We start from the raw sequence: 27,628 nt of genomic DNA, 5'->3' as shown, positions 1-27,628 counted from the left end.
CCACTGGGAGGTAACAGTCACACTCATGAGGATGGTGGACACCATCGGCCACTGGGAAGTGGCACTGCACACTAACGAGGATCCGTGGTTAAAAAGCAGATGATAAGAGTTTAGGAGTTTATACAAGTGCTCTACACTGCTAATGAGAATGCAGTGTATACGGACATTTTGAAAAATCTTGAGTAGGCAGTTACTCAAAAGCTAAACAGAATCTCCGCAAGACCCATTCCTAAGTGCCTTTTTATAGGACTTGGCCATATGCCCACACAAGAACTTGTGTTTTCATAGAAGCATTATTCGTGTGTGTGTGTGTTGTGTGTACTTTAAAGTTACATCATTTCCACCTTCCCTCTCCTCCCTCCAATCCCTCTGATGTTCCTCCCCTTTCATCCACTTGAAATCACAGCCTCTTTATCTTTCATTGTTATTGTTTTACACACACACACACACACACACACGCTTAAATATGTAAATACAACCTGCCCGGTCCTTTGGGTATGACTTGCATGTATGATTCTCATGGCTGACTTGGTACTGGATAACCAATAAGGAATCTCTCCCTGGGGAGGACTCTCTCTCCCACTTCCAGCATTCCTTCATTGTCTGTAGCTCTTTGTCTACAAGCGGGGTGCTGTGGGACCTCTCCCCTCCCCATTCATATGTCTATTGGTGTTGTCTTGGTCTTGTTTCAGTAGCCATATTGCTAAGGGTGTAGCTTCCTGTCATTTCTAGGAGATACATTCTCGCAGCAGATTTCCTGGTCCTTTGGCTTGTGTGATCTTCTCACTCCCTCTTCTGAGATGTTTGGTGAACCTTAGGCACAGGAATTATGTCATAGGTGTATCTGGATAACCATTCCACAACCCACAATCACTTGTTATCTGCTTTTTGACTGGCTGTGGTTTTTGTAATGATGTTCTATTGCAAAAAAAAAAATGAAAGAAAAAGAAAAAAGGGAAGAAAAGTTTATTTGATATGTGATGAGAGCCACACTTACCTGTGAGAATAAGGATAAATATTTATAATGCAGTCAAGAATTAATCAGCATTATTGTTAAGATCAAAGCAAGGAACAATTCAGATACTATCCACTGGTGCATGGATTAAGAAAATGTGTGTCCATATAACCATGAAACAAATTATATACTTATTCCTGCTACACTAATAAACCTTGAAAACACAGCTAAATGGGGACAGTGGTTCATGACAGTAATTTTCCTCTTGAGATCTAACTAATGGCAGTTCAGTACCTGGGTAGATTGTGTCGTGCTCCAGACACTTGGTTATCTTGTTACTCTGAACGGTACCAAGCAGCCTTCTCAAGTTTGAAGCAGTTTTCGCTCTTCATTCAACTTTCCTTTCAGAAGAAAAGATTCAAGATGGATGCAGCACTTCTTTGCTGAGCCAGTGTCCTCTTCAGTGTTAGGAAGGCCAGGAGAGAAGGACCTTTTGGGAAGACTTAAAGGGATGGAGAGGAAGGTGACCCTGTGTCACCTTATGTCTCAAGTCACCTGTCCGTACTTTGTGTGCTCTATGAGTTCACCACCGTTCATCCTGCCACACTCTCCTCCGCCTTTGCACCTGCCCTGCCTCCTGGAGCGCCACAAGCTTGATGCAGAGTTCTCTCTGCTTTGCTGTGGCAATGAGCTGTGTGTTCCGGAATTTGGTTACTGATTATGGAAGTCAAAAGGATTCTGCTCAGACACTGAGGTCTGTCTCTCTCCGTTCTGATATTAGTAAGGCCAGTGAAACACAACCTTTAGCAGCCTTTGGAATTTCTGGATTGGCTTCCAAATCACAGATGGCAGCTCCTCACCTCAAGTTTTATGCCATGGATTTTAGATGGGAACTGTGACTCTGCTTTCTTCTGTAAAAATGCTTCCTGTGCTGCTGGCCTGGGTCAGCAGCCCCAGGTCTTCACACTTTTGTGTTCCCCCTGTGTTTATTAAACACAGCCACAATTAACCCATAGAGATGAGGCTTTACTGAGCTTTTTAGGGATGATGAATTATAACTATATAAAGCCCTATGTAAATTTAGTTTAGCAATTTAAAATTCTAATTAAAACCTCTTATTTTAAAAATTGAATTTCCAAGGTAACAGTGCGCATGGTGATTTATTAATAATGCAGGCACCCAGAACGGAGCCCATTTAAATCCCAGCTTCTGTCTTCATAAGACTCGTCCTGCGTCTCCCTGCTCTTCTCATCCCTCTCCTTCCGTCCTCACACACTGGATTTGTGGCTAGTCTGGGTCTGACTCTGAAGTGAGTAAGCTCCACAGAGTGGAGATGAGGGAGAAGATACAAGTGAGCACGTTCCCCACCGAGTCAGAGCTGGCAGGCATGAACAAGGGCATGATAGGGGGGCAATAGCAGCCATGGCTGTCTGCTTGAACTGTAGGGGGCTATGACAGAGAGGCAGCAAAGAGGCTCTAGAAGCACTGAGAGCCCGTATGGAATTAATGGCTTAACCAAAAGGAGTAGCACTTATATAGCATTAATATGACAGTGGTTTTTTTCCAATTATTTGTTAAATAGTTTCCCTTAGAATTGAAAAACCACCTTCATCACACTTTTAATAAAAATAGAGAAGCAGATACTTAATGTTTATATTTTAAAGCAAAGTTCTATATGCTTTGTCTGGTAGGCATACTAGCAAAGTAATTTTGTCATCTGATAGAGTTATAGAAATATTTTGGGCAAACTGAATATTAAAAGATTATACAAACCTGTGTGTTCTGGACCTAATGAAACAAGGACTGGTGACTGGTAAGACCAGCAGTGATGAGACTCAGATTAGACACAGCAAAAAGTAAGGGCTTTGCTATGAGAGGGCGCCACCTTCTGGCCAGTCTTTCCGGATCCTCTAATGCTGGCATCCACTGTGTGGTTCTTACCTCAGAAACAGTGTCTTTCTGTAGAACCCTTGAACCCCTTTCCTGGGAGTCCTATCTCATAAGAAGAACACAAATGCTTCGACTTGACTGTGTTGGGTCGTGAAGGCCGTGCTGCAGTAGGTGTGTGGTCATCCGCAGTAGCCAGGTCAATGGGGCACACTGTGCAAGTACACAGCCCTTTGGCTCACTGTCAAACAGAGCTGTGGCCTGCCACTTACAAGCCTGGAGCACATTTATCGGCCTCACTGACCCCTGATTTTTCATATGTAAAGTAAGAATAATAGTATGAAATTTTATCCAGGATAAAATAAGATATGTAAAAAAAATGTTTAGCATAAGTTCATGATTGCCAGAACAACAGCAAGATAACCACAAAGAGCAAGTTATTTAATATAAATATAGCTTAATCAATCCAGAGACTGTAGGGAGCTGCATAATCTACCCAAAATACCTTGAGAAGTAGTATAAGTGTTTCTTTACAGTTCTCGGCCCTTTGGGGCAGGTCTGCTCTACAGATCGAGAGCCAAGCTGTCAAGTGACCCGTGCCCTGGCAGATCAACATGACGACAGCTCAGCTTTTGTTTGTTTATGTGTCTTGGGCTGAACTAGGGCCCTGACCTCCCAAACATAACATCACTGAGAGACTGGTTGAAATGGTTCAGTGATTATTAAAACAAGAAAATATTTTGTTTTAGTTAGATAAACTCATTTATTCAAGCTAACTTTCAGAAACTTGGAAATTTCATAGTGATATTTTTAATTAATGCAAAAGCAAACAGAGCAGCCAAACACCATACCATGGTACTCCTACCAAAGTAAATGAATAAATTAATGAATAATATAAATACAGATTGGAGTATAATTCTTAAATTTTATTGCCACAGATAAGCAACCCTATGGACTTAAAAATCTTCAATTTAAAATATCCATGAATCTGTCTCTTCTGAAGTTTTATAAATTAAACATTATCATAATAAGTCAAAAAGACACACTAAAACTCGTGCTGCCTGGGCCAAGGGCTTAGTGGCATGCCAGGCTTCGCAAGCTCTCACCTCGTCTGGCCTCACACCCTGGTTCTGGGTCTGGAGGTCCACATCGTGGGGCTTGGAAGAGGTAAATGCTTACCTAGGTCTTCTCCCATTGTTTGATCTGGTTAGTAGGTGACAGAGTGGGCTTAGGAACCCATTTCCCGTAGATTTTCTCAAGCTCTTCTGCCTGTGTGGTTTGAACAGATCATGATGGAGTATCAAATTTTGAACTAGCTTTCCCATGCCTATGGCCTGCTTCTCAGTGTCCAACAAGATAGGCCTAAGGTACACATCCCATTAGAGAGAAATTCAAAACACTGCCTGCGGGTGTAGTGGTCACTCCATGGTGCCTGGAGATCCCTGGGCCTCACACACGTTGGTGGAAGGCTAGAACCTGGGTGGTTTCTCTATCGTTCCTGGACCATGTGGTCACAACTGCCCTAGTGGGGCTCAGGAAGATGAGTTAGGTGAACTGCACAGTGGACTTTGCTGCGAGCAGACCTGGTGGGTCCGTTCATATTTTCGTCTTCATTTGCATCAAGGAGAAGCACTCGAGGCAGGAAGTGTTCATCTCAGACCCTAGACAGTTTTAAAACCATGCCTTCGGTTTCTTCCTTTCAGACTCTAAACCTTTTTACCTGGCTTGGTGGTTTGCTTTTTTGTTTTTGTTGTTTTTCTTTTTCTTTTTCTTTTTGCCAGGAAATCATGTGTGCGTTCCTTACATTCACTGTGAGGAGCTATGTAGAACAGGGTGGAGGGACCAGCTGGGGCCCTTGGTGCATTCTTCTTGTTCAGAGCCGGCCCAGGTGGATCCGGCCTGTGTGTAACAAGGGCTGTGCTTGGATTTACTGTGTTGGGCTGCAGATACACCCCGATGGGCTTGCTCCCTAGAGCAGCATTTGTCTATATGTTTGCTTATATCCGCTGTGTGTACGCTTAGAGCCCATGTTAACCAGAATCTTAAAGAAATTGTGTTTCCTTTGGAATGCACTCTCTGTCGTGATTTTAATACTCATAGTCGTCTAAAGAAAAGCAATGAAGCCACGACCTTCACCTGTCATGGCCGAGCACTGTGGCACACATGGGGCGTGTTCTTATTGTTCTTAACTAGAGAGGAGTGTGGACCTAAGGGTGATTGTGCCTTCTCTTCCTTTTCTTCTCACACGTGTGTCCAGCTAGCAACCTCAAAAGAGTATACTAGAATATGTCCAGTACCACTGCTAACTCTGTGTCCTAAACATAAAATTCAAGGAACCATTCCACAATGTGTAGTTCTAATAGTTGGTACATGCGTGTGCATAAAATATACATGGTTTGTGCCCAGCATATACATGGTACCTATGCACTACCAGGAAGAACCACAACAGAGGGCACCGGATGAGGGGCTGAGTGTAGACAAGGTTCACTCACGGATAGTGAGTTCAGGACTGAGTGTGGACAAGGTTCACTCACGGATAGTGAGTACAGGGCTGAGTGTGGACAAGGTTCATCCACTGATAGTGAGTTCAGGGCTGAGTGTGGACAAGGTTTACTCACGGATAGTGAGTTCAGGGCTGAGTGTGGAGAAGGTTCACACACGGATAGTGAGTTCAGGGCTGAGTGTGAAGAAGGTTCACACACAGATAGTGAGTTCAGGGCTGAGTGTGTACAAGGTTCACACACGGATAGTGAGTTCAGGGCTGAGTGTGGACAAGATACACACACGAATAGTGAGTTCAGGGCTGAGTGTGGACAAGGTTCACACATGGATAGTGAGTTCAGGCATGAGTGTGTACAAGGTTCACTCACTGATAGTGAGTTCAGGGCTGGCGTGTACAAGGTTCACACATGGATAGTAAGTTCAGGTCTGAGTGTGGACAAGATACACACACGGATAGTGAGTTCAGGGCTGAGTGTGTACAAGGTTCACACATGGATAGTGAGTTCAGGGCTGAGTGTGTACAAGGTTCACACATGGATAGTGAGTTCAGGGCTGAGTGTGTACAAGGTTCACACATGGATAGTGAGTTCAGAGCTGAGTGTGTACAAGGTTCACACACAGATAGTGAGTTCAGGGCTGAGTGTGTACAAAGTTCACTCACTGATAGTGAGTTCAGGGCTGAGTGTGTACAAGGTTCACACACAGATAGTGAGTTCAGGGCTGAGTGTGTACAAAGTTCACTAACTGATAGTGAGTTCAGGGCCGAGTGTGTACAAGGTTCACACATGGATAGTGAGTTCAGGACTGAGTGTATACAAGATCCATACATGGATAGTGAGTTCAAGATGCCGCCGCTTTCCCATGGACAATGATGTCTCCACGTGTGACTATTTTCTGGGTAACTTGAGAGGACCAGATTTTGGAGTGACTTACAGTCACCATTAAGCACCTTAGTTAGGAAGTGGCTTAGCGGAAGCATAGGATCAGAACTTTGGTCAATAATAACATCTGCTTTCATGGAGTCAATGTGATTTCAACCCTGGTTCCACCAGTTGTAAATTGCAGGTATTCGGGTAGTGGAGCTGAATTCTTCTTCTATAATGTAGAGAGGATAACATCCAGCACTTCCTAGAGATGTCATGAAGTCAGATTCTATAGGGGGTGGACGGACATCTGGAAACATTTGAAATGCTACATAAATATTCAGAAATGATTCTCTGCATGTCCACAGTTAGTTTGGGGCAACTAAACTGGAACTCTATTCATCTGAGCCCATTGTTCTTTTCATTCATTTGTGCTATCTTAGTGTGCTTTGCAAACACATTCATTCCCACGTCGAGCATTCTCCTGGATAAATGAGGTCTGTTATCCTCTTCTTTAGAATAGGTTCTTGCTGTCGCTGCTTTCATAAACAGTGTGTTACTCCAGTGTGGAATACACTCGCTGTTCAAACCTGAAAATTCTCCTACCCAAGAAACTAAAATCTACATTGCTAACAAGAACTCCCTTAAGCATGTTATTCAAGTGTAATCAGAGACGTTCAGAATAGAAGACTCACCTGAGCTGGAGAAGGACCTCAGTTTACAGACAGGAGAGGGGAGAGACATGGTGAGAGTCTTACGTGACATCACCCATCCAATTAGGGCCATGTTTCATGTGCCTAACACTGTACTGAGAGGCTGAGGGTATCTAGGTTTGTTTATTTTTGTGTTTTGAGAACTGACGAGTCTTTTGAAATAAAGACTTTGCCTTTCTGAGTGTCTGTCCTTTGCTCCTTACAGAAGAAGGCTGCACAAGCTGGGGGTATCAAAGGTCACGCAGGTGGATTTTTTGCCGAGGGAAGTAGTATCCTACTCCAAGGAGACACAGACTCCTCTTGCGACTCATCAGTCTGAAGGTAAACCATGGCTTTTGTTTTCTTTGCATGCTGCGACTGCAGAAATTGTCAGGGGAAAACATCCTTTATGTTGATTTCACATCCCAAGGGTCTTCCTAGGATGTTAACAGAATGACATCTAGAAAGCCGCAGCTGCATTTTTCTGATTTTGGAGGGTCTGCAGAGGGAATCCCTTGCTATTCCTCCAAGAAATCCACGAACCTTTAAGTGTCTAACTTTGTGTTGTTTCTATGTTTATGTGCGGAGGGTGGAAATCATCAAAGCAGTGAGTAGACACTTTCACAAATGGTGCTGGTAAGAATAGATACATTAGGATCCGGCATTGGAGGAACGGAGAGATGGCTCGGAAATTAGGAGTGCATGGTGCTCGTGCGGAGAGCCAGCACCCAGCTCTGGTGGCTCACAACTGCCCGCAAGTTCAGATCCAGGGGATCCGATGCCCTTTGTGTACTCTGAAGTATGTACACACACCTTATACATAAAGACACACACACAGAAGTAAAAATCAAAATCTTAAAAAAACTCACCATTTGTAGGAGTAGTAAGCTGTTTCTAAAAATGAAATATTACTGAGGCATAGATGCTCCCAATCACTTGCACCTATGGTTGATATTTTGCTCTAATGGTCTGGTTGAATAGACATGAAGGAGACCTTAGCTTACTCACAAAGCCTAAAATCTTGGATCTAATCCTTTACAGAAAACCTTTATGGGCCCTGATTTTCTGGGCAGTTCACATAACAACACACCAGTGTTCGGTAAGGGATTTTCTGGGATTTGCATACCAGTTTTTCACTTCATATTTTCTGGAATGCACAAAACGGGTATACAGTTCCCTCCCTACTCATCTACACGGAATGTGCAAAGCCTTAAAGTCGATGTGATGACTAATCATACTTCTAACTTCCTGGGATTGCACTCGATAAAAATGAGCATCCCTCTGGGCATGTCTGAGGGATTTTCTCGATTTGCTTAGCTGAGCTAGGAAGACCCATTGTATATACCGGCAACACTCTTCGGTGCACTGCGGTCTTGGTCTGAGTTAAAAGGGGAACGGGACCCGAGTAGCAGCACTTGCACCCCTTTGGTTGCTTGTGCCATCTGCCTCAAGACCCTGCTCCATGACGTCTCTGCCAAGATAGATTGCAAACCAAACTAAACTCTCCCTTAAGTGGCTTTTTGTCAGGCATTTTTATCATTGTAAGAGGACAAGGAACGAATACAGACAACAATAAGAAAAGTTAAAACTGATAAATCTTAATGTTTCCTGGTATAAATGCAATACCATGCTGGGGGTAGATTGCTTACCCAGCATGCACGGAGCCCAACATGGTGACCGAAAACGAAACGAGCATGGTGTACCGGATAAAACTGCGTGAGAATCGGAGAGATGCGTATACAGAAAACAGAGTGAGCTCAGCTGCACCGCTGGAGAGAGTAACTCCGCTGATACAGCAGGGCCAAGAGTCTTTTTACTTCCTGTGTGACTGGTGTGTGGAAGAGGATGTTAGGATTTGGGGTTCATTCTTCCTGTCCATTAAATATTGAGCAAAATCCTATGTAATGAAATACATTACCCTTTCATATTTTATCTGAAACAGACATAAACCAATGCAATTTGGTTTGTGCGAGCTACAGAGATGTTCTATTTGGACTATCAACACGTAACGTCACAAATGAAGAAAAATCTTGTTCCTTGAAGTTCAGGGAGCAGTCTCCCGAGTAATAGGGCTGTGAACACAAGCCTTTGATGGTAGAGCCTATCAAGCCCTGTGGTAAAACATCAAAATTTAGACACAGACGAGTAGCACCCTCTGGTGGTGAAACTTTAAACAAACCAACCGCCACATTAAGATGCCTGTATTAGCTTGGCAGAAAATACGGCCCTAGAAAACCCTTCAACAGTCCTGTCCTTGGGCCTCCAGACAAGAGCAGGAAGATCATTAAAAAGCAGGCTCACTGCCCAGCCAAAGCATTTGTTTGAGTTAATTTGCTGCCAAAGGCATTTACAGAGCTATACCCAGAGGTATGTTTATTTAGCCCCAAATCTGACCCTTCACATAAAGTGATAGAACCGAAACAGAAGAAGGAGTGAATTATTTTTAAGAATGTGTATACTTAAGAAATTGGAAATGGTACAGAAATATTTACAAGGGGAGATAAATTCAGGATGAAAAGGCATCAACTGTAAACTTTTAAACTGGAATACATCAAAAGGAAAAGCCCACAGAGTTCATTTTATTACTTTATGGAGAGGTTGGGAGCCCTCATTATGCTGTGGTCCAAGCAGCAGGAAGGGAGGAATTTAGTTCTTAGCCATTGGCAGAAGTTCTCTCTGTTCTTTTAACAAGACCCATAGAGCTTTCTTGTGGTAACGGTTCAAATTCCACAATACAGACTTGAACCCAAAGCCAGCTACCGGAGCCTCTAGGAGCGCCTGGTATCAAAGCAATAGCTGCTAAGTAAACAAGAAAACCTTGATTATCGTCATCTCACCACAGATAGTGGACCCTGGGCCTTTGGCTGCCTGGCTATTGAGGGTGCCCAGGGCCCGCCTTTCACCTGTAGGTGAGGTGGCAGGAAGGGAGCACAAGTGTCCACAGTGGGCAGCAGTGGGCAGTCCGCAGCCAGGTCCTTCCGAATGGGAGAATTGGGTTGGTGCCCACTTTGGTTTTTCAGCCAGTACAGTGTTGTAGTAACAAGGTCAGCCTTGCAGGGACAGGAATCCCGTGACGGCTGAATTTGGCAGCATAGGAAGGTTCTTGGGTGCGTAGCATTTGCAGTTGCTGTGGGTGTGAATCCCATGTGAGCCCTTTATTAGGTGTAATACATAAAGACTGATTGATTCTCCTTAACTCATTGTTTGAAGACAGAAAATTAAAGTACAAACTAACCGCTTCAGAGCATTGATTCTCTGCCTCGACTGGAGTTCTAGTGGCTTCACCCTCCTACAGAGGGGAGGTGGCTGGGATTTGCTGGAGTCAGAGCCCCTTTCCTCGACCACATGCTATAGTGAGTACTCTCCTCAGTGGATTAGCTTGTCACATAATGATCTGCTATGAGAAATTCTCCAAATGTTTTTAAGCTTGGTAGATTTAGGAATCAGATCTCCATCAACACAATTCTTTCAAGTAGCCTAGGCCTTTCTCATCTTAGGTCATTAGTCACAGGCAAAGAAGGTTGAGATTGGAGAACTTTGATCAGGAGCAGGCAATCTCTACCCACAAACATTTTAAGCATGTGGTTTTCATTCCCAAGTAAGGAAAGACTATGCATATTTCTCTGCCAAATTGCCCCAGCTTTGCGTGTTGTTTCCCTACCTGTTCATGAGGTCCTGAGTCAGCAACCAATCCTGTGTGTGTTTATTGCAATGGGTACACGGCTGGTGAGCAGCAGGCACCAGGCAGCTGAAGGCACTGATGCCTCCAGACTGGTGTGGAATCCCCAGGTTCTACATGGCCCCTGGAGCAGTAAAAATGTCTTCATGTGCAAGGATGCTGTCGATCAAACTGGACAAGTGAAGATGCTTCTGCATCCTGTTGGTAGTATTGAAGGTTCTCTGTACATCCATGGCATCTGATAAGTAGGAACTTGGGCTTTATCTTGGCCTTTTCCTGCCTTCACTTCCCGCCTGTCTCTGATGTCTTGCGTCCAAGACAAATGATGACTGCTGGACTTTCCCAGGCGGCCCTGAAGGCGTGTGATTCTGTGCATGTGCCATGCTGTGTTCTCTAACTGGGATGCCACCCCTTCCGTGTGTCTTCCTTCAGGAGTGTGTCCCAGGGTCGGTTCCTTGGCAATGCCATTTTCCTACCGTGTTCAGTCTGATCCCTCCTTATTTCACTGTGTTGATTCCTTACATGTCTCTCCTAGCCTGAGGTTTCCCTATAAGCAGAACCCGAGTTCTTTACCCACTTTGAGCCTCACACAATGCCTACTTCAAAAAGCATACTCACTAGACATTCAAACAAGCAAGAAGCACAAGATACCAGAGGCTGAGGAAAGAGAGAATGGAAATCCTTGTGTTTTCTGGGGTCAGGGGCCACCCATGCGAAAGTGCAATGTTTTTGCGATATTTGACGGAAATGCCACAAAAGGAAGATTTCTCTTTCAGCCGGGCCCCTGTTTTTTCTGTCCCTGGGTGGCTGTCATTAGGTATTATCCACTCACGGGTGTGATGGGGAAACAGGGAACTGTCTGGCTTGGTCCAGGGCAGAGCAAAGCAGCCAGCAAGCTTCACTGTGTAGAAATGTCTTCAGAGGAACTCTGGAGTGGGACTCCAGGGAAGGCAGAAGTTTCACTTTTGTATGCCGGAAAAAAAAATATTTTCTCAGTAGAAAAAAATTTCTACCTTGATTTCCCATCCTTTCCAGGATGCGTTCACTGCAGACAAACAAATAGTCACTGTTTGGGGAGGCAAATAGTCTGGTCTGATATTGCCCAATGAAATCATATGGTGCCACTGGTGATTTTAATCATACATTTTTGTGAACTTCATAATTTCAATATATTCAACTCTCAAAAAGCAACAAGTATGAAATTCTCAATGGGACATCCCCCTTCTTTCTCTATACATAAACTAAGTCTTAAAACGGTGGTTTCTATCCTGCATTCACAGCATGTACCAATTCAGGCTCATTTCCCTTAGAAACACTTATTGCTGGATTTCATTAGCTTTAGGATCAAAAGAGTGGATCCATGTGCCACTGTTTCCCAATAGAGTCTAGTGCCCGCTTTTAAATTTAAACCCAAATTAATTATAGTGAGTTAAAAGTTCAGTGCCTCTGCCGCACAGCTAATCCCCACGGTCGAGAGGTGAAGGCTCTTGTATTGAACAACCCAGGTCTACCCGGATCCACCATTTCATAAGTCTAGATGCTGAGACCCAAAACACACACATGAGCTTCACTGCACTGCACTGGGGAGAAGGACCAGAGTGAGGTGATCACCTTGATGCAGGGATGCTCTGGGATGATGGGTTAGGGATTCCCTTCCTTTTTGTGAGATCAGCCATATCAAGCAGGGTTAGTAGGCTGGACCAAAGGACAGTTGTACACAGCAGGATAACTCAAATATGCCTGAAATAAGCCTCATTTTGAGATCAGAGCAGCATCCACGGGAGGCTGCCAGTTTTCTTTTCACTAGGACATTCCATTTCCTCCTGCCAAACGGAGCACCAGCTCTCATGTTGGTTATCTTGGCCTCCGTGGCTTCTTCTCTTTCCTTCCCTGAGTCCATGAGTAACAATAGTTAAGATGGATGACTAGCTTACCTACAACTTGGTTACAGCTCTTCTCAGACCTTTAGCCTCATAAGTATACGCTCTGATTTTGAAAGAGTCCCCGATAAGGTTATTTTCCAGAGAATACAAAGGGAAATAGTTCTTTTTGGAATCTGACATTTTAAGTCAAGCGGTTCTTAGACAGTTCTCAATGGAAGCCCGTCATGAAATAACTCACAGTTACTTAGGAGGAAACAAACTATGGCAGATAACCTTGACTCCAGCTTCGTGGCCAGCTCCCAGGAGTCCTGGCCTCTGTCTCTGAACTTATTACTTAAAGGAACAGTCAAGTGTTTATTGGTGAGTCATGGTAGCATCTGGGTGCGAATTAAAAGTCGCTAGTAAGATAACAAATGAATTTTATTTTTCGCTCTGCTCTTTAGAGAATGGGCTATTATAGATGGTTGTTGATACATACTTTATTTTATATTCCTTATAGCTCCATTTTGACACTTGTTACCTATATTTATGTTCTTTAAGTGAAGACAGGCTGTAGAGGCCCCAGTCCTATTGCTAACAAATGTTAAGGATTGGAAAATAACTGTATTTTCAAATATTTTCCCCATTTTCTCTTTGACTATACCTTAACTGAGTGTTGACGGTGTCACGCTTCCAGGTCTGCAAGCCCGGAGTCCCATGTTCAGGACAAGATGGTCTGAGCTGGTGGTAGAGTCAGCTGGTGTATTGTGAAAAAGATAAAAGGAAGACCCCCAACCTTTCACCGTGAAGTAGCACTAAGTGTAAGGGTGGGGTGCGTCCATGTTGATACATTCCATCTCTGTTCCATTTGCTGTTAGGTTCCAATTTTTGTTGTAACATTCTTGTAAATCACCTGGCAGCACTGACAACTTAGCATATTTTACCCAGGAACCAGCAGAACTTAAACTCTGTGTTCGAGGAAAACATTTTTACAGACATTTTTTTAAAATAAGTGGGAGTTCCTGGACCCATGCTTTGATCTAAAACAGAGGGTTGAGCTTGTCATCCACTCCCCAAGCTCCAGAAGAAGATGCCACCTCTTCCCCGTGCCCTTAAGTTCCTCATCCCATCTCCATAACTCTCGGCAGTGAGAACTTCATCCCTCAAGTCCTTCTTCCAGTGGTTCCTTCATTAAAGATCTGCACCGAGGGACAATTGCTTAGCTGTTTGTTACAACTGACGGAGTCCCTCTCATGAACTCTGAGTCTTCATCTTTGAAACCAACAAGGATCCATCACCCACACCAGTTCCCCGATGGCTTTATTCAGATACTAGCTTTCAAAGTTTGTGGTTGCCAGAATAGAAATGAAGTCTGCTTCAGCTGAACAGAAAATAATCTTCAGCTGAAGATAGGAGATACTTCACAGAACCAATATAAATACAGGAGAATTTGGTTGGAAACAGATGGGAAGCTAGGCAGCAGCTGCCACAGGCTGAAGAGTAACATGTTCTTAAAATTCCAGTATTGAAGGCTGAAGTGACCAGGGCCTTTAGGGAAAAAATATAGTGTTTAAAGAAGTTATAAGGGTAGGGCCCTGGTTCTAATCTGGTAAGGTCGGTGGCCTTATAAAAAGAAAGGGCGCAGTGTATCTCTTCCTTCTCATGTACAATACACCAAGGGAAGACCATTTGAGGGCACGGGGGCAAAGCATCAGTCTACAAACCAGGAAAAAGCCCAAACCAAAATCTAAGTTGAGCAGCAAACTTGTACTTGGTCTTCCCAGCATCCAGGACCATGGGTAATCAATTTCTGTAGCTTTAACCATCTAGCACGTGGTGTTTGGTCATGACAGTCTGGGCAGATTGGCAGTAGCTGAAACAGCAGGTCACCCACTGAACCTTCCTGGTGAGAAGCCATGACCTTCCTCTTGCTGGATCATCACCTTTGTGCCCAGAATTTAAACTTTGTAGTCACCGCTGCCTTTCAGGCTTCTAACCTCCCCGATTCTTTTCTAGCACCTCCTTGAGACTTCAAGAGCCATCTGGAAGCCCATTAAGTAGGCCTGAGTTACGAGTCCCATGCTAGCAGTGAGAGGCAATGGAGGAAAGGACCCCACACACTGGCCTTCCCACATCCAGCTTCCACAGTGTCTGGGTGTGCTGTGACTCCACATGATCTACTGGAAAGAGTCTCTCTTAAACAGGGCATTTAGATGCTAGGTAACTGAAAATATACATATATTAAAAAATGATCTCTGTGGTGCAAGAAAAGGAAAAGAGAGGTGACAAGCAAAATAATATTTATTATGTGTGTGGTATTTTCATATACACTATGGGATAGAGTGTTGCTGTAGAATTACTCACTTTATAAATCAAGACTGCAGAGAGAATTCGGCTTCTTTATTTTGTCTGCAGCTGTCTATAACACTACTGGTTGTCAAGGAAAATGTATTAAACAGACAACCGTACTCCATTCTTGGTTTTTAAGCAGACTTTGTTAGTGTGTTCCATTCGTCTTGGGTAGAAGTGTCCAGAATCCTAAGGCACCACCTTTCCTCTTTTTCCTCCCCAATCTCACAGCCTAGTGTAGAGGAGACATGGAGTTTACATGGTCCTATAACCTAAATGGAGGTAGAGCAACAGGAAGGGCTGTGCCTTGGCTGGTCCTTGGCAGACATTGGCTGTCTTTTGACCAAATGGATGCTGGTACCCTGTGGCACAGTCTGGAGATGGACTCAGTCTGGTGAGAGGTGATCTCCTTTTTCGGCAAGGCTTGTCAGTTGTTCTAGGGAGATGGAACTAGTGAAAGGTGATATTTTGGGGGGGCATGGCTTGCCAATTGTTCTAGGGAGCATTCACCATCTGCCTCTTCATAATTCACTTCTCTTCCTGGCTTTCACTGTTTTCAGACCCTAATTTGATGCCCTGTCTTCTACATAGCCCTGGCCTAGATGTCTACCTAATGGGGTTTCAAGATTCATTTAAAAAAAAAAGGTTGAATTTTGCTTTAGTGTTCTATTCTCATTCCTCTATTAAAGATTCTAGGCTCCTTATTGGCATTTGAATGTCCCAAAAAGCCCAAAATTGTATTTAGACAAATAAAAAACATAGAAACAATTTTCAAACATAACCTCACTTGGCACTAAAATGAAGAGGAGGATGTTTACATGCACACAGAGAAAGAAAATAGGAGTTCCCAGGTGATTTTGTTTCCTGACAAGTAGCCGCCCATGAGCACATGACTCAAGAAGCCTGCAGTGGCTCCGCTTCTGCACGACATGCCATGCTCTGGCCATCCCACACTCTCAGTTAAAATCTCTGCAAATGGTAGAAATAACATTTAGCAAATGAAAAAAAAGCTTCAAAAAAGCTTATCAAAATTTGGTACGAAGAGTAGGAATCCTGGTCTGACTCCCGGTCGTTCATTTCCTCCCCACTCCCAGTTCAGCTATAAGGAATCTCTTGTTCACAGGGACAAAGCAAAGAATTCATGACCCTGCCACCATTGCAGGGTTATGATGTATTCCGGAGAGCAGTGAGGTGTTGACATTTCTCGTTATCCCTTTGCTACTCTGGAAGAGGTTGTGTTCCAGGCAACTGTGGCCATGAGGTGGAAGCTCTCCTCCACAGCCTTCTCATGACAGGAGGCATGGAAACGTTACTTTGGGTTCATCTTAAGACTATGGGGGCTCCAGTGGTTGTCACACTGACATGGGGGAAACAGAGGTTCCTTTTGAAAGAAGGCAGGCTGAGTGACCGGAGACTACTCCAGCTCACCTCAACAATAACACCATGCTCCTAACAAAAATCTGATTCAGAGTGAAGTATTCCATTGCCACATGCCCACAGCCTAGAAGCTTGGCTCAATGATTGTGTTGAGGGGGAAAAAAGCCAGCATGAAGGAGGGGAACATGGAGTCTCTCCTAAGGGAGTTTTGTTCATTTGCATCCCAATAAGGGGTGCTCAACAGTAAACACATTCTCAAAACCACACTAGGGTGTCACATAAAGGAGATTGGTAGGTTAGACTTTAAACCAATCCAGCTTGGCAGGGTGGTGCACACCTTTAATCCCAGCACTCTGAAGTCAGGGGCAGGTAAATCTTTGTGAGTTCAAGGCCACCCTAGTCTACATAGAGAGTTCCAGGCCAGCCAAGGCTACATAAAGAGACTGTCTCACAAAATAAAAAGCCAAACAAACAAAGAAACTAAAACATAAGTCAGCCTGTTTTCCAGAAAGAACCTGGGGAAGAGACAACTGAGAGAAGTCCTCCTGAGGTGATAACAAACCTTAAACACTGACCTAGAAAATTCCTGCAAATGAATCAAAATTTGACGGAGACGCCTATGCCCCTGGCATGCTCTAAGCTGATGGAGCAACCAGTCGAGGGTGGAAGCTGACAGTTAATGTGATCTGGGCAAGAGACCGCCTTTTGGCAATCTACTTTTTGGTAATCTTCTTAGATTACCAAAACCAGTCACTGCACAGCAAGTGAACACCTGCTAGAGTCTTTGTCCTTCAAGGGAAACTATATGAAGCCAAGGGGGGCGGATAGAACAGGTTCCACCAAACCTATCTACCCTGAGACGGACTAGTCCACAGAATTGCTACATTATCCTACCTAGGTTGGAAGAAACTAGAAAGCCTGACCCAGGGAGAAGCAGAAAACAGAATTGTTTGTGATGACAACGAAGAGGATTTAGCAAAGACCTCATGCCTGCACAGATGTGTGTGCATGCGAGTGTGTGTGTGTGTTTTCAAAAAACTAAAGAAAATAATTCTTATATAAGAAGGCATAATTATTGTATGTAGTCAAACAGACATCGTGAATCACTGTATATGTTATTAGAATTCTAGAAGGCTAGGTAAGAGAAATAGGAGTAGAAAATATTAGAAGAAATAACAGGTGGAGGGCTGGAGGTAGGGGAAAGCATGCAGATTGAGCATACAAAGCTGAGAGGGGCAACGTACACTAGAAATCCCAGCTCTGAGGAGGCAGGGACAGGTAGGTCGTTGGAGTTTCTTGGTCAGCCAGACTAATCTACACAGCAAGTTCCAGGCCAGTGAATATAGAGGAGGGGGAAACAGAGGGAGGAAGGGAGGGATGGAGGAAGAGAGGGAAGGAAGGGAGGAAGGAAGGAAAAATGTAAGGAAGGTAGGAATAAATGGGTGATTAGTTCCTAGGGAATAACCTATGGGTTGTTTTCTGACCTTCACACACACACACACACACACATTTATACACATGGACATGGGCATCCACATGGACATGAACATACTCCAGCACAGAACATGACAAGCAAAAAACAAACATATTAATAGGTAGAAACATTTCAGATTTGATGAGTCACTTTAAAACCCAAGAGTGTCAGCAGGTTTCTAACGGGATAAATAATTTGAGAGGCTCACAGTATGAATGCTAAAAGCAAAAAGGAGGAGGAGCAGGAGGAGGAGGAGGAGGAGGAGGAGGAGGAGGAGAAGAAGAAGAAGAAGAAGAAGAAGAAGAAGAAGAAGAAGAAGAAGAAGAAGAAGAAGAAGAAGAAGAAGAAGAAGAAGAAGAAGAAGAAGAGGAAGGTGTGGTGGTGGTCCTGGAAGCAGCCTAGAAATGAATCTTTACCTAAAGAGGAATCCATGAAGGGATTAACTTCTGCCCCCATATGAGAAACGACGATGACAGGAAGACCACCGTGGAAAACAGAGTCAAAGAAAATACGTGTCTGTCAACAATTCACTAAGGTTATTCGCTGCTGCAGACCCATTTTACAGGAAGTATTTATGGGCATGTGTTGAGGACATAGAGAGCTCAGCGGGATTCTATTAACATACTGGTTTATCCTTAGCAGCACCAAAGCTAAACAAGTAAAATAAAAGCACTAGAGGAGTTTCCCCTAACTAAGAGCGAGTGGCCCCAACAGTAAGGTAAGTGCACAGAGGAAAAAGAAAGAAGGCATGTAGACTGGAAATGCTTTTTCTTTCTTAAGTTCTAACTGATTTAAGAAGCAGCTGTATAAACACGACATCTGCATTTGTGCTGTTGGACCGATAATATATAGAAATACAATCTGCCTTCTAAAAGCAGCAAGAAGGAGCTGGGAGGGAGGGAGGGAGTGGAGCTGCGCTTGAGGAAATGACTCCAAGAGGCAATCTAGAGCTGCGGGAACAAATGAAGAGAACCAGAAGTGAGAACAATGAATGTTAAATAACAAAAGCTGTAAGAACATAATTGCTCCCCTTTCTTCTCTCAACTTCTTGAATGTATGTAAAGTCCTAGAAAGAAACAATTATAAATGCATTCCTGGATATGCAACATTTGTAGATACACTGTGTATATAATAGCAGTATTAAAAGGGATCAAAGGAAATAGATATAGGGAGGAATAATATTCCTATATTTCATTGGAATTATGTTAATAGGAATTTGAAGTTATAACATACTTGGTAAGCTTTAGAACTACCACTGTGATAATAGCTCAAAATAATAGTGAAAATCATTTAAAAATTAACATGCTACATTAGAGAATGTTCACTTAATGTAAAGAATAATAGTGGAACAAAAGAATCACAAAATACAAAGAAAACTCAGAGTACCAAGTACATATTGCTATAGTACACTGGCAAGTGGTGAGAGGGAGTACGGATAGTGACCCACAGTGCCCCCAGCAGGAAATGCACATGAGCGTGTGTGTGTGTGTGTGTGTGTGTGTGTGTGTGAGAGAGAGAGAGAGAGAGAGAGAGAGAGAGAGAGAGAGAGAGAGGAGAAAATGCAGTGATCTCTGCAGAAATGTCAAAGGAATAGAGTACAGTACCAGGAACATGATGCTCTGGTAGGAAAAAACAATGTATTGCTAAAGGGATGGGGGAAACTGACCAAAAGCCTAAGACAACAGAAAATACAACATATGGGGGTAATGTGGCGTCAAAACCTCAGAAAACAAGGACATGAGGCAGACCTGAATAGAGTCCATCTTCAGAGCCACATGAAATAAGTCACGAATGACAGTTACTGGGTGGAGACAGGTGCTGGAACTTGGTCCCACCTCATCTAACTGAAGGCTGCCTTCACGAACATACGGTGAGAAACAAGCAGGTTTATTAGCAAGCGCTGTTCTGACCTAGTGCTTTGCCTGGGCAGGGTTTGCATTGTTTACACTATTTGCATTGAAGCAGATAATGGATGGATTTTCAATGATTTTGCTTTTAGAAAACTCCCAGTGCCGATTGTTTTGCCTTTCTAACCCTCTGCCAACTATACCATACTGACTAGCATTAAAAGTCTTCAACAAAACGAATCTTGTAGACTGATGATGCTAAGGAAGAGAAGAGGTGATTTGAGCATAAGGAAGGCAAAAATAAAGGTGGGCACCCAAACACAATAAGCAAATATAATTTAAAAATATTTATCAAAAAAGGCAGGCAAGATTGCTAAGTAGGTAAAATTTTCTGTCAACAAGCCAGATGACCAGAGCTCCATCCCCAGACTCCCATGGTGGAAGGGAGGATTTAGTCTGCCCACATCACACACATTCAGTGGCACGTTCTCTCTCTCTCTCTCTCTCTCTCTCTCTCTCTCTCTCTCTCTCTCTCTCTCTCTCACACACACACACACACACACACATGTATGTGCACACTAATGCACATTCTAAGTAAACAAAACGTAACTTTAAAGGATTTTTTAAAGTAGAAGAAACACTGACATCTAGGAAGACACGTATACTTAGCTCTTATGGCATAAAGCAAGCAAGTTGTAAGGGACAGGGAGCCGAGGACTTGGAAAGGAGGCCAGAGGCTTGTGTGGCCCTCTTTTAGCAGTCAAACGTTTAAATCTGAAATTGTCTTAAAGAAACGGGCTTTGTGATAATATCATAAGTGAGAAATACCCACTCTCCCCTTGCTCCCTTGCTTTCCAGAACTTTTCTTTACATACAGGTAGAATTGTAGGAAGCTTAGTAGGTAAAAATTGCTGACCAATACTCCTTATTTGATGTAACTGATTCATTATTGTTTCTAAGAAGAGGGAAGTTGATCTTTTCATATTTGCCGTCTTCAGATGGGTCAGAGTAGCGTGATGGAAAGGATTAGTTCACTGCATATGAGCTACCCCAAGGTCTAGATTCTGGAGAACGAAACCCCGCGTGCAGACGTACCTTCACGTAGCTCTGGTTTCTCCACTCATCTCTTACTGGGGGTAATGAAAGTGGCTCAGCCTTTGCGTGTTTCACTCCTGGTCCTCTAAGTTAATTTGGAGCTCGGGATGAAAAGACTAGCGCTATTAAGGTGAGTCCTTGGAGCACAGCCTGCAGGTCTTAATCAAGCCTCCCTCACAGTGAGAAAGAATTCTACCAACTGAACACACTTGCCGTCCATGTTCAATGCGTCTTCCTCTTAAAGGCCAGCTAGGGAGATGTTGCTGGCTTTCTGCCACTCTGTTCCTCTACCCTAACATATAGCCCAGACTGCCTGAGATAGGCAAGGCTTATCTCAATGGTAGATTTGAAAAACAAAGTGGAAAGTTTCAGAACCCATCTGATCTTCCTTTAGGGGAACCATGGCGCCTGGAAAGAGTACAAAGTACCATCTGCAAGTTTTAATCAAGATGTCCCACAGGAAGGGAGGCCTGCCTCACTCGTGCCTGGGAGAGGGTACCTCCTTCAAGGAAACAATTAATGCTTGCATCCCTGTCTCAGTAGGCAATGTCTTTACTCCTACCTCCTTCCATTTTTACTTTGGACTTACTTCTAACATAGGTACTTATTTGATCCACTTAAGAATAACAATAAATATTATCTATAAGTCTTAAAGAAACGAACATCATAAAGGTAATATAAATAACTAAGTAACTGAACAGAAAGGGAAAGAATGAAATAAGATTTTCTATAGTCTTGTCAGCGCAGGGTTCCGGTTACAGTGATTTGTTGCAGGAAACATATATATGGCTGAGCCTTCCTTTTAATAAGTAACTGTTTGGAGACTCAGAAGAAGAGCTAAGTTTTTTCAAAATCTAAAAAGTTCAGCATGAAGTATTCTGTGAAATTTATTTCCTTGTGGCTAATGGAGCAAGTGTTCATTTTCACCACGAATGTGGTGTATTGAAGAACCAAACCTTTTCCTTTTTTGTGTGATGAGAAACAAGATGAACATGGTGATTTTCAGAAAGTGAGAATAACTTCTAACTTCCTTAGGCCTGATGATGCTCTAGTGTTGCGTGGCACCTCTGGTGGCCTACTCGCGTTTCCTGACTGAGCAGTTTGAATCAGGCATAGGGCGACCCATAGGATAATACCCTGGATAATAACAGTTCCAAGGAAAAGAAAAAAAAAACATGAAATGTAAGTGAGTTTGTAATTTATTAGCTGTTCTGTGAGTAAGAACTGCCTCGGGTATTGGTAGTCAGATAATGTCTCCTGGCTCCCTTGGTAAGGGATCTCCTCTTGTAAGATCACAAGTGTACTTATTTTCCTATTTTCAGGAGATAGTTCAAAATACCCTTGCCTTCCTATTTCATACACTCTCTTCTGTGAGAGCAGCGGCTTTGATTTGTTTATCATGGCGGCGTCTACGTCTCCTGTCAACTCTTTTGTTAAGAACATAGGAAGTTAGAATGAGGAAATGACAGGAAAGTGCCTTTCCGGGAACTATTACTTCAGAGATAGGGCTGTGCACAAGGTTGAGGCAATGTGTGTATATCAACTCTGCTCCTGAAAACGGATGAGCTTAGGGAAGACAAAAACTGGCAGACACACTACATTTCTCCAAGTATTTCTATCAAGTGCCTGGCAGCTAGCAGGAACAGCTTCTGCCCTCGCCTCTCAGTTCGTACACAGAGGTCCTCAGCTCTTCGAGCATCCATCATCGTCAGATGGTCTCAACACGTAGTGATTTGGGCTGTTGTGGGGATCCTTGGGTGGGCTAACGGTGATGCGCCTCCCAGTGACCGTTCTTCAGGCGTCAGCTTAGGTAAATGTGCGCTCATCTGGGACCGTTTGTTTCTTACTCGGTTTTAACATAAGCCAGATCTCGAGATTCAAGTGTTATGTTAAACATGACCTTAGCGAGCAATGGTGAGATGTGACGAGCTGGGGTAAATGTTCCCTTCCCACCCTCCCAGTGACAACATACCGAGGAGCAGAGCTCCCTACGCGCCCTGTTTAGGTAATCCTTGGCTTGGCATGTTTGGGTAAGAAAATGAAAGGTTTGCCTACATAGCTGAAATCTCGAGTCACGTTAGCTCATCTGACGCCTATTTGTATGTTGGGATCATTTTATTTGGTTTTGGTTAGGCATAAAAGTGTTCTGTGGTCTTCTCTTTTATTTTTTTTCAAGGCTTTCTGACTTTTGGAAAATTGAGTGACTTCATCCATGTCTGGGTTCCTAGCGAAATCTTGTATTTTTTTTTACTCAAATTACTTGATCAATTAGCCATGTCAGCTGCCCAAAATGTACCTTTTTATTAATGGCGCCTTTTATCAATTCATTGGAATTAGAAATTGCAACCCTGGTCTGAGGCTGGTAACATCTTGCAATAATTTACCAATGTTACTTTTTAAAAATGCACCACAATTGCTCACTCGTGAACTTGCTGGATATGTCCTTGCGTGAAAAATTGCATCTGTATTGTTATTAGTTCTGACAAACTGGATTAGATCTTGGCTATTGTTAAGTGGTTCTATCTGCCCTCAAATCTACTGAGAGACACAGCATTTTTAATGAATTTAATTAAAACTGCATGTGGGTTTCAGAGTTCTCCCTAGTGGGTTTGCCATTCTTCCTGACCATACACAGTTGCTGCTGTGTGCTGTGTTTTCTGTGAGAACTGCCGAGTCTTTGCTTGCGGCCCCAAGGTGACTTCCACGGAATGACATGGTGATGAAATATTAAAATTCCAAAACCTTCTTTCTACTTAAGTGAGGCATGTTTACACTAACTAATGTATGCATAAATGTGTTAAGTATGTTTGTCGGAGCTGTGAGAGACATGGGTTGTATTTCAACACCAGCAATATATTGGCAGCAAGAGGTTTCACAAAATTCAAGCCAGGCAACAGGATCTGGGGTATGTATTATTCTTTGAAGTATGAAAAAAAATCAGACCTTCGTGGAATTTCCCTTGAAAGTTCAGTTCAGCTGGGCAGTCACTTTTATTGGATCTCCTCTAACAGACAGGAATTGCATGTTAAGATGGCGCCCAGCATCAATTTTAGACAGTCTTGAAAGACATCTGTAACAGAACTGTGGAGGCTAGTTGTTTAAATGAAGATACCCAATTCATTTTTAAATGTTTCTGAAAAGTGTTTGTTCAATAATTCTTTAGAGATGGAGTTAGTGAAGACCTCTAACTGAGTAGTATCAAATTCTGGTTCTGGGAAATGATCTTCATTGGAAATGGCGGGAAAGTGCATATGTGTGTCTCCGCCTGTGTTGGGGGAGTTCATGTGCCTCAGTGTGCTCATTTATGCATGTGGAGGCTGGAGGCCAGCATCATCTGTCTTTCTCCATCGGTCTTTACCTTCTTTTGGAGACAGCGTCTCTTGAACATGGAGCTCACTCATTGGCTATCCCGGCTGACCAGCAAGGCCCTGGGGTTTGTCCATTGGACCTCCTGAGTGCCGCTTCCTAGGCACACACTGACACTTGCTGTTTACGTAGGTTCTGAGGATCTGAATGTAGTTTTCATGCTTGCACTGCAATCATTTTACCAATTGAGTCATCTCCCCCACGGGCAGTTTTTAGTTTTTAAAACAACAAAAATGTTATCAAGGAATGTGGTTTTTAGTGCTATGTCTAAGAGATACACAGCACAGTAGGTAACACTTTCTTAGAAAGTTGCAGGACATTGTGCGAGGTTTTGCAAGATGAAAGGAAGGAATTCGTTCATATTTGTTACTTTCTTTTGTTATGATGGAATACCATACCTAAATGCGGCTTAGAGGAGACAGGATTTGGTTTAGCTTATGGTTCCAAGAGCTAACCAGAGTCCATGGAACTCTAACTCCAAGAGACACAGGGAGGGCATGGGATGCAGGCAGGAGCCAGAAACTGACTGATCACATCTTTACCTACACACAGGAGGCAGAAGGGGAAGGTGAGAGGGAGAACAGGAAGTGGGGTGACACTATACACACTCAAAGCCCACCCTGGGTGATGTGCTTCCTCCAGCAACGCTGTACCTCCTAAGGTTTCCATGTCTCCCCAAAGAGTGGCACCTACTTGGGATGAAGTGTTTAAATACATGAACCTTTGGAGGACATTTCTCATCCAAAGCCCAAGTAGGAAGCAGAAAGTGTCAGGTAAACACTCAGCACTATGGGAAAGAATTCCTAGGAACTGACATTTTAGAAAAGAGAGATGAACCCGGATTGTCAGCAAGGAGTGAACTGAGAACGTTCCCTGGGGAGGCAATGTAAAGGAAGGTCACTGGAATACAGAGCACTGAGCTCCTGGGAAGTTAGTAAAGAGGACAACAGGGATGACGTGGATTCTGGAAGCCGAAACAGACTGCAGGCTGAGGCTTTGCTCATCTGCCTTGTACATTTGTAGTGAGAGCAAATGTGGCCAAGGAAAAAGTCATGTAAGCTTGGTGTGGTGGAATATTCCTATAATCCCAGCACATGGGCAGGTACAGCAGTAGGGTCTTGAGTTCAAGTTCTGCCTTGGCTACATAATGCATTCTGGACTAACCAGGCCTATACATATAATACATCCCCATCCCATAAAACTAAATTAAGGATAAATATGTTGCAATATTTATGTATCAAAAAAATTTTTACCTGAAAGTTACCATTAATCATATTATAATGAAACAACTAGAAATTTTCATAAAAGTTTTCTTGTAACAGTTTAAAATGACTAAATATTTTTCACTGCTCAAAACTGAAATAACTTTAGGTGATATCATCTCTTCCCAAAATGTCACTAACTGAAAGAAAATACTCTAGAATATTTTAAATAAAAGTCAAATTTAAATTTCTTCTCTTATTGACTCAGGAAAGGGGAAAAATTTTCAGCCCAGTTAGGTAATAAAAGCATTGTTGCCTTGACATTGTCCTGAAAAAAAAAAATTTTTTTTATATCAGCACTTTATTTCTTTCATCCTTCATTTTGGGACATGAAAATAATCTCTCATAAGAAAACAAGATGTCCAAGGTCACATTCTAACTCCCCACAGCTCCTGTCACCTGCCCAGTGACCCTGCAGTCTATGCAGTTCTCCGCTGCTGGACACAGGAGGAGCTAACATTTTTAAGGCATATCTCGGCAGATTTAACTCGCTGACTGATAGCCAATCCCGATGGTGCTCTGTCTCAGCAGCCAATGTCCTTTAGACCCAGCTTTCTCGAAGTACTTTGACACTAGTGAACTGATCAGTTCTGCCTCAGTGGGCAGACTTTTGGCAAGGACATGAAGTGGGAGCAAAACAGGTGAACAATTCCGGGCAACAGAAACACAGCAGAACATAAACAATCAGAAAACACCACACCTTGATTTCATTAGACAGGCGTGTGAAAGGAGTGGCTGTAAGCACAAAGAACACGTTGGAAATGTTCTCTTTATGAGCTAGGGTGTTTGGATTCCATGTACATCAGGCATGGGTGGGATAGTCAATACCTATTTCCAGTCAGTCCGTTTTCACGTGTGCAGTATATATACATAGTGAATATATGCATATATGTATACACTATGTGTTATAATTAATATGTACTTAATATATCATATATAGTGTATACATATATAATATAAATATGTGTACATAATATATTATACATATACATGCATGTGCATATACATATTCAATATGTGTTTATATGTATGTGTGTGTGTGTGTGTGTGTGTGTGTATAAAGATAGAGTGACTTTCAAGAAAGAATGGTTGAAAAAAACAGCTGTGATCCTGGCATCCTTGCTTAAAAACTTCCCCAGGCTTCTGGATAAGCCCAGAATTCTGGGAGCACCAGGCCCTCCTCCCAGATGCTCATCACCAGCTGGTGCTGTCTGTCCACTCACCTCTGTATGCTCCAGTCTGCTGCTCTGTAAGCACTGGGGAGCTTTAAGACATCCAAATGCCTTATCTTCTCCCTAGGAATTCTGATTTAATTGGTCTTAAGTAGGGTCTTTAACTTTGTGTGTTTACAACCCACAGCCAAGGATGGAAGGGCACGGCACCCATCAAAGACTCCTGACAGGGATCCATTCTCCTCCACCCTCCTACACTGTGGCAGCATCTTCCTCCTGAGATGCTGTTTTCCTCTCCACCCATCTTCTTGCCAAACACATCTTCTGAACTCTCCCTATCCGTGCCCTGAAGGCTTTCTTAGCTTTCTTGTCTTTCTCATTTAAATAGTCCCAGGTTGTGTTATGCACTTGCATTAACAGCTCTAATCTCCATCTCCTGCCACATCCTATGAGCACAAGAGTAGGTGCCAATGATTTCCTTCACACAATAATAGCTTTATTTTAAAATTCAATACGTAAATTTTAAATGTTAAAATATTAAATGAAAAAATCACACAAATATTTGAAAAATGGTTAATATCATTTTTCATCTTTCAGATGATATCTGAATTGATTCCTAGATTGGGCCCAAGGCATGTTCCCTGAAAGTAAGAATTGTTGTGGAGTCTTAGCTCCCAGTACTGTATTTCAAGTGGTGTAGCATGCATTATCCTCAGGAAAACTCCACACTCTCGGTTCTGAATGTTACCCATTTATGATCCGCTCACATGAAAAAGCTACAACCTAGGAAGAGTATCTATGCCAGTGAGGTATTTGATAGTGGCAGGGATCTTAGTTTGACTGTGTTTGCTTAGGGCTAGTCCTCCATCTTCTTTCTTTCATGATGGCCATGGTCTATAGGTCGAATGCCATCAGAAAATAGCATTGTTCTAAGGTTGATCAGGTAGAGCACCTATCATGTGCATTGTTGAATAGTTTTAAATGAAAATGGGATTAGAATAAAGGGCTTTATGTTCTTGGCTTAGAAAAAGTCTAAAGCCCTATGCTAATTAAGTGATCAAGGCAGAATTGCCCACTACTGTCCTCCAGCGAGTCATAAGAGAAACATGTTCATGTAATTGTGTAAATGTTCATGAAGTTCAAGAAGATACAGTTTTTTCTTAAATCAAAAACTGCCAAAAATGCAGTTTTCTGAAAAAAAATAAGAATAAAATTCATTTTGGCAGGCCACCTCTGAGTTCCTTGT

General features: G+C 42.9%; 1 protein-coding gene across 6 annotated transcripts in view; it reads left to right on the top strand.

Annotated features, from left to right (window-relative positions):
* Dync1i1 (dynein cytoplasmic 1 intermediate chain 1) overlaps positions 1 to 27,628 on the top strand; it is a 307,387-nt gene that overhangs the window by 71,610 nt on the left and 208,149 nt on the right. For all 6 annotated transcript variants that reach the window (XM_057771005.1, XM_057771003.1, XM_057771008.1 and 3 more), the window contains one exon: positions 7,126 to 7,241. In XM_057771005.1, coding sequence (XP_057626988.1) covers positions 7,126 to 7,241 — 116 coding nt within the window. The remainder of the gene's footprint in view (positions 1 to 7,125; positions 7,242 to 27,628) is intronic.

Source organism: Chionomys nivalis, chromosome 1, assembly GCF_950005125.1.
Source record: "Chionomys nivalis chromosome 1, mChiNiv1.1, whole genome shotgun sequence".
Taxonomy (NCBI): domain Eukaryota; kingdom Metazoa; phylum Chordata; class Mammalia; order Rodentia; family Cricetidae; genus Chionomys; species Chionomys nivalis.
Note: the sequence above shows the minus strand (reverse complement) of the source record. Positions and strands in the feature narration are given on the sequence as shown.